This window comes from Bos indicus x Bos taurus, chromosome 3 (genome assembly GCF_003369695.1).
Source record: "Bos indicus x Bos taurus breed Angus x Brahman F1 hybrid chromosome 3, Bos_hybrid_MaternalHap_v2.0, whole genome shotgun sequence".
Lineage (NCBI taxonomy): Eukaryota > Metazoa > Chordata > Mammalia > Artiodactyla > Bovidae > Bos > Bos indicus x Bos taurus.
The window spans coordinates 19,145,805-19,159,953 of NC_040078.1; the positions used below are offsets into that span (position 1 = coordinate 19,145,805).

At 42.4% G+C, this 14,149-nt stretch overlaps 1 protein-coding gene across 2 annotated transcripts in view; it reads right to left on the bottom strand.

The window, feature by feature from the left end:
- Nucleotides 1-353: 353 nt before the first annotated feature.
- Nucleotides 354-14,149, bottom strand: part of SNX27 (sorting nexin family member 27) — an 80,405-nt gene continuing 66,609 nt past the window's right edge. The window contains exons 8-12 of one of the 2 annotated variants that reach the window (XM_027533544.1): nt 13,078-13,167; nt 6,462-6,611; nt 6,015-6,143; nt 5,600-5,659; nt 354-4,265 (exon numbers count right to left, since the gene is read on the bottom strand). In XM_027533544.1, coding sequence (XP_027389345.1) covers nt 4,218-4,265; nt 5,600-5,659; nt 6,015-6,143; nt 6,462-6,611; nt 13,078-13,167 — 477 coding nt within the window. In that variant the 3' untranslated portion in view covers nt 354-4,217. The remainder of the gene's footprint in view (nt 4,266-5,599; nt 5,660-6,014; nt 6,144-6,461; nt 6,612-13,077; nt 13,168-14,149) is intronic. The other variant, XM_027533549.1, reaches the window with a different exon arrangement.

Consider the following 14,149-nt stretch of genomic DNA (forward strand, 5'->3'; position numbering starts at 1 on the left):
AACCTGTCCCAAGGGCTCTGCCAGACTCTATCTACATCAGGCTGAGGGAGAGATGTCCTGTGAGTCAATGTGGAGCTTCAGTGAACTGGCACAACCAATCCTGAAAGCTGGAGAAGGAACTTTCTGGAAACTGAACTGTGGACCAGGGGCCTCCCAGCTTCTCCTTTCTCCTTCTCCTTCTTCCACCTCTCCCCAACTCCTGCTCTCAAACATCCGCCTCACTAGTTGTGCAGGAGAGCCAGTTACATGTTTCTCCCCATCTTCAGATGGATCATTCAAACTCAAATCTCAAACATCCTTCTTCACCTCTTCCCACACAACCCAAAGGATTTGTAGTCAAGGAAACCAAAGAATAGTTTCATCAATAAATCAATTTATTTAAAAGAATATGTTACAATTAATTACACTAAGTGACATTACCAAACAATTTTAGAGTGGTTAGCTCTAGAACAAGGAATGAAAGAAACACTGTTAGCCATTATGTGTCTGTGTATTTTCTCTTCACATTTCCTAAATCACAAATAAAAAATACAAGATACTGCAGTGAAAATACAATTAGAGTTTCTCTCAAATAAATTAAAAGTGTGCATGGTTTGGGGAAAACTGAAGCCCAGCTCACTGGCTTACAAAGGGGGCGTGATATAAAACTGGTGTCCAAGTTTAGCAGTTGGCCAGTGCCTCCACCCACATCACTCCCCTCTTCGATTCTGTTCCTCCCCAAAACCCTAAGCTTCCCACACATCCTAGATTACTGCTGAGGAGTGAGCTGACGCCACTGCGTATGAGTGAGCCTTGGCATGACGTGCTCAGGTTTAGAGGAAGAGGAAGGCAGGAGGTGAAACCGGAAGGTGGGGGACTAACGACGCACACCAACCCCCTCTCCTCTCTGAGTATTCAACCACATCACCCTCCCAAAGGGAAGCTAATGTGACACAGTGAACCTGGAAGGAACCTAGCAGGTGTGCTGGGGCCCAACAGACCAAATGGTTTCTACTGCTGAATCAATCCAGAGAACACCAAGGACAGAAGGGAGGGCACCGCTGTCCCTCTAGGTTTGGAGACTTCCGGTCACCCAGGATGACATCCCCTTTAAGAAAACTGCCTTCCAGAGCCAGGTCCCCGAGTTGGCAAATTCTGAAATGAGAGACAGAGGTATCACCTCCCATCAGAGCCCTATACTGCTGCTCCAAGCACTGAATTTAGAGGTACAAGAGAGAGTGACCCAAAGCTACTGGCCTGGGCAAAGGATGAAACCAGATGGGCCAGGTATGGGGATGCTGAACATTTACCTAATTCCTCCCTGAGAGCTGTCCAGGCCTAGGAGCTGCCCTGAGCACACACCTGTGCTGAGCTTAGACCTAGAGCAAGGGGAGGGGAGAAAAATGGAGAGTAAAATTAAACTATAAAGAGCAGAAAACCCAAAGCACGGGCCAAGGGAAACTTTCTACAGAGATAGGTTTCTCAGGGCCTGCATTTTCTCCTGACCCCTAACAACTCTGAGCTTTTATCAAAGAGGATGGGAACTCTCTGCGGGGGTGAAAGGAGAGGAGACCAGGGCAATCCTGCTGGCTTTGCTGCGGGCAAAGCAGGGCGCAGGGGGACTTCTCCATTTCCTGGAGACAAATTGCAAAAAAAAAGACTGAGGAGAAGCCTCCCTGAGCAGAACCCAGGACTAAGAAAGATAGTAGGGATTCGAGAAAGGAAGTGCAGAGTAATAGGGAAAGGGTATCACACGAACACTGCTTCATGCAAAGAAGAGCTTGACCCTAGGAGCTGCACAGCCCCAGAGACCTCTGCCTCCATCGCAAGACACCTGCTGTGAATGGAAGAGACGAGAAAGCCTTCCTCTGGGCCTTCCCTCCTTCCCCTTCTCCCCAAGCTGGGGCTTTGTTAATGGAACAGCCTCAAGTAGGGGCTGGCCCTCAACATATTCTCCCAACAGGCTACCCATCCAGTGGGCCCCACCCAATCTCCAAGTGCAAAGTGAGTGCCAGGTCAGGGCGGAGGGAGGGAACAGCGTCTACACACGCTAAGAGCACCCCCGCTGCTCTCACATCTGCAGGGCAGCCTTTGGGCTTCCCATGGACTCCAGGATTTGTTCATTCCTCTCCCACTCTGACAGAATAGGAGCAAACTGCTATTTTTAAAGTGTGAACGGAGCTGGGGCCAAAAACCTCTTCAGCTCCTTGGAGTGGGCAATCAACATACCTTCTTCCCATGGTCCTCTGGCTCATTATTAAATTCACTTATGCCAGAAGAAGTTAATTCTGTGCCAAAGCCTCCAAGGCAGGGCTCACTCTCTGCGACTTTAAGCACAGCCTCCTTACAGTTTGCACTCTGCGATCCCGCCTGGTTTGGAGAAGGCGAGGAAAGACTGGATGTCCTACATGATACCACACCCCCCGGGGCAAGTGCCTGCCAGGGTAACAGAGTGAGAGAGAAAGTAAAGTGCCTCACAACCATCTGCAGAAACAAGTTACAGAAACAGAAACTTCAAACCACCCCAACACTGCTCAGTGACTACAGCCAACTATGGTTGCCTCCCAGTTAGACAAAGCAAAAGATGCCACTCTGTGAGGGCTTTTGTGCAGAAGGCAGAGAAGGAAAAAAGTAAAAGAGGCTCAAAGATGTGTTTCAGAAACAGCAGAGCCTGACTACGAGCTCTCAACACCATCTCTTTGGAGCCTGGGGATTGAGAATGTTGCTCCTGCTGCTCTCACGCCCGGAGGGCAGCCTTTGAGAGAGCGACATTCTCAACCCCCAGTCAGCCCTGGCCCCAGACCCAGGAATGCAGTTCTTAGGTCTCAAAAGGTCTAACTGCAAGGTCAGATGAGGCGCTCTTTTAAGGGACAAAAATATTTTCCTTCAATCTCCTTTTAATTAAAAGTTGAGATCCAACCCAAATCAACCATATTCCTACTGTTCCTTTCTGGGTCCTCAGCTGGCTTAGACGGGTTATGGTTTTGCTTGGCTCAGATCACTGACCCATTCCAAGTTTCCCCAAGGCCTTGGGGATATGGTCAGATCCTTCCCCAACATGGTTGTTTAAGGAAGTCACAGAGAACCTAACAGTTACGGTGTTACTGGTAGGAACGGAGTAGGAAGAAGCTTACGTACACAGGGCCTTTCTTCTTTCCTCCCCTACCTAAGTCCAATCTTTGTGCCTAAAGATGTCAGCTTTGACTCTGGTCCCGAGTACGACCCCTGCTTTACAAACAGCAGAGAAATGGGCAATCATGACCATGAAGTGTTTCAGGCGTCTGGGCATCAACCTCCTGAGCTCCCCTTCCCGTTCATTCTAGGCCTGCTGGAAAAGCACACAGGGGGCCCTTAGGAAGCAGGAAGATGTGGAATGTGGCTAAAGGCCATGAGTGGAAGACAGAGAAATGGACCAGGAACGTTGTCTTGGAATCAAGAGAGACCACACCAAGTCTTCAGACTTTTCCTGCAGATCTGCAGCCCCACTGCCCTTGAAAAACACACTTCTGTCTCCTCCCCAGCAGCCTTTTGAAGATAAAGAAACTATGCTCCTTGCTCCTCAGACTCTATGGCAACCCATGGTCCAAAATCTTCATTCAATACAAAAAAGGGGGGAAAACCCGAGCAGGTTGTAAACTTTTCGAGTCCTTCATGAGGAGAGGTATTTTTCCCTGTAAAATTTTTTTTTTCCTTTTTAAAGTTTGTTTCAAAATAAAGAGAGCAAGAGAGAAATCATGAGTTCTAGTGAAAGGTGTGTAAAAACACAAGCTAAAAAAGGTACTGCCATCAATATGAAATTTAAAAAGAAATATATATATGTATATACGTGCAGCTAATTTGCGTATATATAATTTTTACATACATACATATATATGTCTGAACAGTGCAAATGGATGGAGTTCATAGTTCCAGTTCTAAAAATATAGTACAAGGAGAGTCTGTTGGTATGAGGCCCAGAGGAAAGGACAAAGATCCCTTTGGCGAATTGGTTGGGCTTATTTCTTTTCCTGTCTTAACTCAGCTGACTCCTGGTGCTGACCCATCTATTCTTCTCTACCAGCTCAATTACAGAGATATGAAACTCAGAAGGATTATTAATGACATTTAGTTTAGGGCTTTTGAATATAATGACTTTTTTCCTTTTTCTCTTCTTCTGTGTTAATGGTTACTCTGTCTGACATGGGAGACGAAAGGGATAAGAGGATGAAGGTGAAGAGAAGGAACAGGGTAATGAAAGGCTAGGTGGCCACATCTCTCTGTTGTGACCTCGCCATCTGGAAAATGTTCTGAAAGGAAAAAAAGACAAGAGTTACTGGGAAGCCTCGGGTGTCTTCATCTCCTCCCATCCAGAGACAACCCCTCACACAGAAAATGTACGACAGGATGACTCGACATGATGGGCCTCATCACTGGATACAACTTTCCATCAAGAATCACAGCCTTTTAGAGCTGGAAGGGACCCAGGATATAACTTATCCAGCTGAGTCTTTCAATCTCACAGATAAGAAAAGATGAGAAAACTGAGATCCAGGGAGGCCAATTTGAACAGAATCACAGAAAGAAAAATGGTCAGGAGAGAATCCAGATCTGATCCCCAGAGCCCTGTGTGCTTCCTACAAAACCAAGAATACAAATGGTCATATTCCTTACTTTGCTTTCTGAACCTCAAAAACATCTTCTTGGAGAGTAAGCAGCTAATTATTCAGAATCTTTTAAATTCTGTTCCATCACTAGCATGTACAGACAGCAGGAAAGCAGCAGGAGAAACCACACACACACACACACACACTCCTGGTTATCCTACACGCTCTTTAACATCTCATCTAGTCAGGACTAAAGCTAAGTACAACTGCGCTTCTGGACCAGGAACAATACGGAGGGCGACTGATAAAAAAATAGGTAGAGGAGGGTCCATGAAGCCACGGAGATGAACAGCCTGTGGCCAACAGCCACCCTCTTGACACGGGAAACAGGGATTTTTTTTTGCACAGTCTGGTTTAGCATCCAAAGCTAATGACCTCTCTGGAAAAGTATCCTGGTTCATGTGGGATGACTGGTCTCTAATACTCCTAGAAGAGTGTCCCAGCTCACGTGGGATGACAAGTCTGTACCTAATATTCCTAGAAAGTGTCCTGGCTCATGTGGGATGACCGGTCTCTAATACTCCTAGAAGAGAATCCTGGCTCATGTGGGATGACTGGTCTCTAACTAATACTCCTAGAAGAGTGTCCTGGCTCACGTGGGATGACAAGTCTGTAACTAATACTCCTAGAAAGTGTCCTGGCTTATATGGGATAACGGGTCTCTTAACTAATACTCCTAGAAGAGCATCCTGGCTCATATGGGATGACCGGTCTCTAACTAATCCTCCTGGAGGAGTGTCCTGGCTCGTGTGGGATGACTGGTCTCTAACTAATACTCCTAGAAGATCCTGGCTCATGTGGAATGACTGATCTCTAACTAAGACTCCTCAAAGAGTGCCCTGGCTCATGTGGGATAACCAGTCTCTAATATTCCTAGAAAGATGGAAGTGAGGGTCCCAGGTATTTGGATAAAGGAGTGTACATTATAAACAAACAAATAAAGATGAAAAGGTCAATTCAAGATTGTTTAGAATTACCTCTTTTCTCCACTTGAGCTCGCAGAACACCCTCTCGAAGCATTCATGCATGTAATTAAACTGAAAAATGACAAAGCAACATTCACTGCCTTCTCCAGACCAGGCATCACAAAACCATTCCTTTAAACTCCTACCCAGAGTCACCTTCCAAACTTGCTCAGCCTGAGAACAACCTTAAGAGACTCCATAAAACCCAGGCCTGGCTCATCTCCTATTCTCTGGCTCCTTCTAGTGGTAATTGTGAGTCAAGAGGAAAGTGAAACTGCTAATCTAAAGGAAAGACAGAAGAACCTGGGGATTCAAACAGGTTCAGATCTTGACTGTTATCCCTACAGCTCCATTTATGCATTTAGCTTTCGGAGAACTTTAAACCCAATCTACTTTCCCCAAGCATGTTTCCCCAACCATCACTCACATATGGTGTGAAGATTTTAACCCATCGAGGCTTCTTCTCTCCTCGCGCATATTCAAAACAGAAGGCCATTCCTTCTTCATCTGTATCCCATCGCTGCATCTCATCCCATTCAAATGCTATTACCTGGTTCTGAACAATCAAGAGCGTAAGTTTGAGAATGCTGGGGAGCTTAGGTAAGATGGGTTCTGAACCAGGCAGCAGAAAAGAAATGTAGAGATGTCTATAGCATTTCATGGAAAAGACTGACAGAAGAATAAAAGTCAATGTAAACAGCCAGTGAAGGCAAGGAGCAGTGTGCACCCAGAGCCCAGGTATCCCAGTCAAAACAATTTTGATTCCACTCTCCCCCACCCCAAGTAGGACCGAAACGTAGCGAGTGAGCACCAAGCATTCCCTGCGTTCCCGGTCCTGCCCCGGCCTCCTGGGGCGTGCTCAGTGGGCTCTCACCTCCAGCTGTCCTTCTTCAGTGCAGGCATGCAATTTAAAGTGCGTGATGCTGATGGCTGTGATGACATGCCCCTTCCTCCTGGAGTCGCAGGCACAGTGGGGGAAGATAATTTCATTGTAGCCCTCACAAGTCCTTAGCATGTTGAGGTACTAGGGGAAAAAAAAGGAAAGAGAAACAGTGCTACTCTAGAACTATACCATCCTCAAGAGCTGCTGAGAAGGTACAAAAGAACCAAGAAAATCCTCGCAACCTATAGACCGTGCCTCTGGCCTCACATGCATCGTTAAGCTGGGACAGGACTCCTGGATGATCCTTCAGCCTTCTCCTAACTTTCACTTTCATACTTCAACACTTGTCTCTTTCTCTACTTAACAAAGGTAAATAAATGAAGCCAGAAAAGAGACTGCAACCAAGACTCCAAGGAGGGAACTCATAATGCCATTTAGTCCCGCCCTCTATTTTCACTGTACCTAAGGGACGAAGGCAATGGCACCCCACTCCAGTGTTCTTGCCTGGAGAATCCCAGGGACGGGGGAGCCTGGTGGGCTGCTGTCTATGGAGTCGCACAGAATCCGACACGATTGAAGTGACTTAGCAGCAGCAAGGGACAAAATCAAATCTATCTGAGAACTAATGTTTCTCATGCCCTCTCCAATCAAAAGTTAGAGTGATCTCAGTGATGAGGAGTAAACCACCCAATCTCATATTCATAAAAGGTTTAAGCTGAGAGAAACTTAAAACTTAGTCACTTTATAGAAACCCAGAATAATATGAGACTTGCTTAATGTTACACGTAATAATAAGTGGTACAACCAGGATTACAAATCAGCTTTAGTTTCTAGGCCTCTGATCCTTTTTCTCTATTACCAACTAGTCCCCTTCAGCCCCGCTGTCCCCTGGGTCTCCAGCATATATGTCTCCTTAAAAAGCATCTGGACCCGAATCAAGTGACCTATGTGACCCTCGCAGGTACAAGGCTCCCCAGAGAGGTCTCTGAACTCTTTTGACTCTTTTCCTCCACAGTTAAGGCTAGCCTCTCTCTTCCTTAACACTACTTTGAATTGAGGGGACAGAGTAAAAGAGAAGGAGCGGGAAAGAAAGTAGGAGAGAAACAGAGAAAAGATGATAAGAACAAAAGACGACGCATGGACTCTGACCTGGTTTCCTCATAGCCTGCCTGGGAAACAAGCAAATGGTCTTGCATCTGTGTGACACCACCATCTGCATGTCACACAGGAACAACAGGCACAGTGGAAATGTGTGCAGATAGAGAGTTAGAGAGAAGACAAAGGTGGATCCCCTAGCTGATTTCAACTAGATGCGTGAGGAAGTTGGAATACACTGGAGAGCTGCCTTCTGCCTCACCAAGAGAGACACAGGCACAGAAAGACCCTACGCTGCCTACACCTGTGGCTCTGGTGCCGAGGGGCGGTGCCCAGCGCTGCTTCCTACTGCCACCAGGGACTGTGTGGGGAGGTCTAAGAGGCGGGGCGGGAAGGAGTCACACCACAGGTTCCCCTCCCTACTTTGTAGTTACTTCTGCTCAGGTAAAATAACCACCACTTTAAAGGTGAAAACTTAAAAAAGGGAAGCAAGAACACAGGGTCAGTGTCAATTCAGAAGGGCCAAAATACTTGTTTGCATCATTTTTCTTCTGTCTCCTTCCTTCCATTACCCCACTGATCACCCTTTATCATCATCCTTCCTGAGTCAGTGATAAACTGCCTAGCCCTTCTACTGGCACTATGATCAAAAGAAATCTCTGGCTACTTCATTCTGGTAAATATGACAGGCAATGGATGATACAGGAAAGACCTCTTCTGGGGTTATGACAAGATAGGAAACTGCACCAAGGAGTGATCCAGCTCCTGGGCCCAGATGCCCTGGGCTTGAATCCTGGCCCCATCACTTCCTAAATGCGTAATCTTGGGCAAGTTATTTGAACTCAAGCAAATTACTAAACCTAGGAGCCTTAGTCTCCTCTTCCAGAAAAACAGAAATAATAACATTAAATAGCATCTATACCATACAGCTATTTGTAACCTCTGAAAGTACTTAGTACATAATTAGGTATTCAATATATGACAGCTACAAAAAATAATTTTAAAGGCTCCATTAAGGTAAAGTGTCACTGGGGAAACAAGATTTTCCCAAAATTATCAGGTCAGGTAGTATTTCTCAGCTTTAAGAGGGCAATCTCTATATTCTAGGATTTGCAGAAAGTGCAGAGAAGAAATACTTAAAATTTTACATGTATCAAAATTTCCAAAAGGGAAGTTAACCTTTATTTTCAAACATATTTACTTAAGGGTATAACTATGTATCTGTTTATATTTCAAACAAAAATTACCCTGTCCATTCTCCTTTCATATTATATTTTTAATAAATATGTATCCTAAATTAGCTTCTCTGATTTGCATACCACTTAAGATGACTGCCCCGCATTAGGCAAGAGAAGAGGACAGGTATGGCCTGAGACATTTTATAAACATTCACTGTTCAGCAAGATAGGTAAATACCAAAATAGGACAGTTATTCAGGCAGAGACAAAGTACTTAACAGAGCAAACACTTTCAGTGGGGGGATGGAAATCCATTCTGGAGAACTCTCTGTTATCCCAAACTTCCTGCGGAGGGTCAAACCAGATCTAATATTGAAATCAAGGCCTGAGAGGAACCATGGGAACCAACTCTCCCAAATTTCAAGGGCAGCAATTCTCAAGCACCTTAAGTTTCAGACTCATTAGGGTGCTTCTGTAAAAATCTTTACAAAGATTTCTAGATCTTGCCCCTAGAGATTCTGGCTTAGTATACGTGAGGCAGAGTCCAGAAATATGCACTTGAAGCAGGCTTCACAAGTGACTCCTGTGTAACTGAGCTGGGGGACTACACTTTGAGAAACACTGACCTCCACATATACCACCTTATGTGAAATCATTAAAATTACGCTGACAAACACAAACCCAGAAACCTCTATTTGTCAGTTCAATAATCGTAAGACATAAGTTGCACACATTCACTATTTGAAAGAGAGTAAAAAAAGACAGAGAAAAAAGAAAAAACAAGTCTTGTATACATTATATTCTCAACCATCCAAATTTGAGATTCAATCTAACTTTGTAAATAAGTAAAAAACAAAAACATTTTGATCATACTGGGTATTACAAACTACGGCAAAGGTATGAGCTATCCTCTGTATGTGGGGAGCAAAGGAACTTATGCAAAGCTTATTTATCTGTTAAGAACTTTGTGAGGTTTCGTCAAGACTCTACTTGATAACAAGCAATCCTAACATCCCCAATTTACAAAAAAGAAACTGAGAGTGAGAAGTTTGTGAATGGCTGAAAGTCTCACATTTATCTGGCAAAATATCGTAGTGATCAGGCCTAATCTTAGGCCTATCAACATGCTAAGCTATTATACATAATGGTATCAAGACCCACGGGCTCTGAGGGATCCATCAGAGGTGGAAGTTTCAGTGTATTGACCATGACCACTGTCTAGGCTAATGTCTCTGAACACTAACACTTGAATAAAATCTAAGCTTTTTGGGGGGAGGGGGAGGAGAAGGCAATGGTAACCTACTCCAGTACTCTTGCCTGGAAAATCCCATGGACGGAGGAGCCTGGTGGGCTGCAGTCCATGGGGTCGCAAAGAGTCTGACACGACTGAGCGACCTCACTTTCACTTTTCACTTTCATGCACTGGAGAAGGAAATGGCAACCCACTCCAGTGTTCTTGCCTGGAGAATCCCACGGACGGGGGAGCCTGGTGGGCTGCCGTCTATGGGGTCGCACAGAGTCAGACACGACTGAAGCGACTTGGCAGCAGCAGCAGCAGGAAGTCTTTAAAGTCAGGTTGCGATATTACATGGCCAGTACAAAACTGTATACTGGCACCAGGCTTTCAGGAGAGCAGACCCCATGAACGCTTAAGCATGCTTTACATGGATACTCAAGACGACCCAAGGGAACATCGACGCACGAATTGCACTTGAGTTCTTCACCTTGTATGACAAGATACAGACGAGTCTAAGAAATAACTTCAAAATAGATTACTATGTTTGTTAAACTCAGACTTGCTATATTTTGCCACAGAACAACTCAAACCTATTTATTTCTCTAGCACCTTGCATTGTGCCTGGCACACACTTGGTGCTCAACAAATATTTTTTGTAAATGTATAAATGGAAGACAGTGCACTTAGAGTGCTACCTGTACAAAGAAACAGTATGTATTCCACATTCAGAAGCTTTTATGAAATTACTTTGATTCTGTTGGTTTTGATAAAGCCAAAGAACTATTGTAGGGGTTAACAGCCCTTTTCACCAAAAGATGCAGACGTTTTGGTCAGAATTATGCATTAATATATAGAAGACAATACCATTAAAGAGGAGGTGGAAGCTCAGTTTTAAAATCTTGTCTCCCACACAGCAAAATTTCCTTAACCAAAATTCTGCGAAGACTTAATTCCATTTAAAAGACTTGGGGAATGTCTATTTCAGCCTGTTGGTATGCAGAACACTGGTAGATGGTTCCCTCTTTGTCATATGAGTGATAAAATAAATATCCCACCTAGATACAAGACTAGGAGCTAAATAACTTCAGTGACTAACTTGTTTGTATTCTTATTCCAAACATTCCCTCCTAAAAACTGCTCAGAAAGTACAAAAGAAACTCAAGTGGCCTATTAGAATTATTACCAATGCAATTATTGCCTTCTGTAAAAACTGTGCTCAACTGCTCAGTTGTATCTGACTCTTTGCAACTCCATGGACTGTAGCCCACCAGGTTCCTCTAACCATGGAATTTTCCAGGCAAGAATACTGGAGTGAACTGTGATTTCCTATTCTATCGTGTAAAAACTATATGAAAACTATTAGGAAAAACTATAATTGGAAAATTCTCAACTATATGAACTGGCCAGGAAAGAAGTTTTAAAATGATGAGTAGAGTCTTTATAAATGTTCTTTATACATTTTATTTTTGACAAGTTTCATCTCTCCATTTATGGCAGATATAAATTCAAAACTATTTTTGAAATATTCTAAGAATATAGTAGTAGCCCTCTCCAACAGAACTTTCTGTGGTGATGAAAATGTTCCGTGTCTGAGCTGTCCAATACAGTAGCTACTAGCAACTCACTCAATACCTGAAATGTGCTAATGCATCTGAGGAATTGAATTTTAAATTTTATTTAAGTTAAATAAATTTAAAATTAAATTTAAGTAGCCACACGAGGCTAGTAGCTATGGAATCAAATAGCATAGCTCTAGGATATCACACTAACCAAGAGCACTACTGAGCATAAATGTCTGAGCAACTGCAGAGATGGGAGTTGTGAAAACAAATGACTTCACCACTGCTAAACCAGAACTAAAATAATTTCTAATGTTAAAACACCTAAATATTCTCATAGAATTTTATTTTTATCATATTAAATGTTTTGCACATCTTTTAGGCCTTTTTATTATAAAAAAGAATATTGTTTAGTAATCACTAATAATAAAGTTATATACCCATATATAAAACAATAAGCTCTTAGTGTGCTAAATAGAGGAACACAATAGACTTTATATCAAGCTCTATATCCCCTCTCCTTTTTTGTTTCTTTGGCTGCACCATGTGGCACTCAGAATCTCAGCTCCCTGACGTGGGACTGAATCCATGCCGCTGCCTTGGGAGTGTGGAGTCTTAACTACTGGACTACTGGATAGTCCCAATACTACTCCTTTTTAAATCAGTTAAGTCACTGACCAGGTTGCAACATCTTTCAAAAAATGACTAGAACAACATTTAAAAGATAAGAAGGGGAATTTTCAAAAAACACATGAAAAGATGCTCAACATTTTTAATTATTAGATATGCAAATCAAAACTATAATGAGGCATCACCTCATACCAGTCAGAATGGCCATCATCAAAAAGTCTACAAATAACAAATGCTGGAAAGGGTGTGGGGAAAAAGTAACCCTCCAACAACTGTTGGTGGGAATGTAAGCCGATGCAGCCACTATGGAAAATAGTATGGAGATGCCTCATAACACTAAAAATAGAATTCCCATATGATCCAGCAATCCCATTCCCAGGCATATATCCAGACAAAACTATAATTCAAAAAGAGATTATCATACTGAGTGAAGTCAGAAGGAGAAAGACAAATACCATATGATATCATTTATATGTGGAATCTAAAAAAAGGCTACAAAGGGACTTATCACAACTACTTACATGTGGAATCTAAAAAATAATACAAATGAATATATACAGAAAACAGACTCACAGACTTGGAAAACAAACATAATTTTCAAAGGGGAAAGGTGGGGGCGGAGAGGACAAATTAGGAGTTTGGGATTAATATATAGAAACTACTATATATAAAATAGATAATCAACAAAGACCTACTGTATAGCATGGAGAACTATACTCAATATTCTGTAAAAACCTATATGGGAAAACAATCTGAAAAAGAATGGATATATGTACAACTGAATCACTTTGCTCTATACCTGAAACTAACATAACATTTTAAATCACCTGTTCTCCAATATAAAATTAAATTAAATTTAAATAGGGATAAGGGGCATTTTATAAAGAGATTATGGAACATAAACCTACCATGACCATTTTCCTTTGTTCATAGAGCTTCTGTAATTGGTAGGATTTTTCCTCTGCTTTGATGTAACCTTTTTTCACATCATCAACAGCCTGTCACCAAAACAAAGGCAAGTAAGAAAGAACTGTAAAAATTATCATCAAGTACATTCTTGATAAAAATAAAGGGATACAGATTCATTTTCACAATAATTCCTATCCATCTGGACCATCATCATCATTGCCTGTGAACTCTGCAACTCTTATTCTAGGTCTGTCCTGTTAAGAGATTTAAATTCAGGTTAATTTATACATGTGAAATAATTACAGAACACTGAAAGATAGTACACAATACTGTATTAAAGATAACGATGAAGTAGCAAAAATGTGTGACATAAATTGTAAGTGATGCATGCAGCCAGAACAGGAAAGCGTATTGCTAACTGTAGTTATCAAGGAAGTCTTGGTTGGACCCCACAGGATAGGCTGAATAGGAGAAACTTCAGGCTAAAGTCAGGAAACAGAAATGGGTTTGAATTTAAATATATTCAGGAGACAAACCTGCCTGATCAGAATAAAGGATACATGTTAGTGGACAATGAAATATAATTCTGGATGCATAGATTAATAGAACATGAATGATCCCAAAGAGCAGGCATAGGAATTTAGACTTAAGGACAGTAGAGAGCTAAAATAAATAATAAAAAGTTGTTGTTTCAGAAAGATTGATCTCTACATGACTGCCAAATGACTTAAGCTAAGAAGAGAATGAAACAAGGAAGATCAATGATACTGTGGTACTTTAAGCATGAAGTGAAACAAGACCTTAGGCCAGCGGGGTAGCAACTGGAAGAGAGAAGTGATAAATATGAGACCATAAACAGAAAAGCTTCCAGCGAGAATCTGATATAAAAATGAAGGTATCCAGATATAATATACTAAACTATTCCTGGTTCAGCTGTATGAAACATACATCCCCTTCCCAATCTTACTCCACCTCTCCTCCACTCCAAGAAAAATTTTAAAAATCCAATGGAAGGGAAAACTGATCTTTGGGAGGAAAAAAAAGAAAAAGAACAAACAGAACCATTTGTCC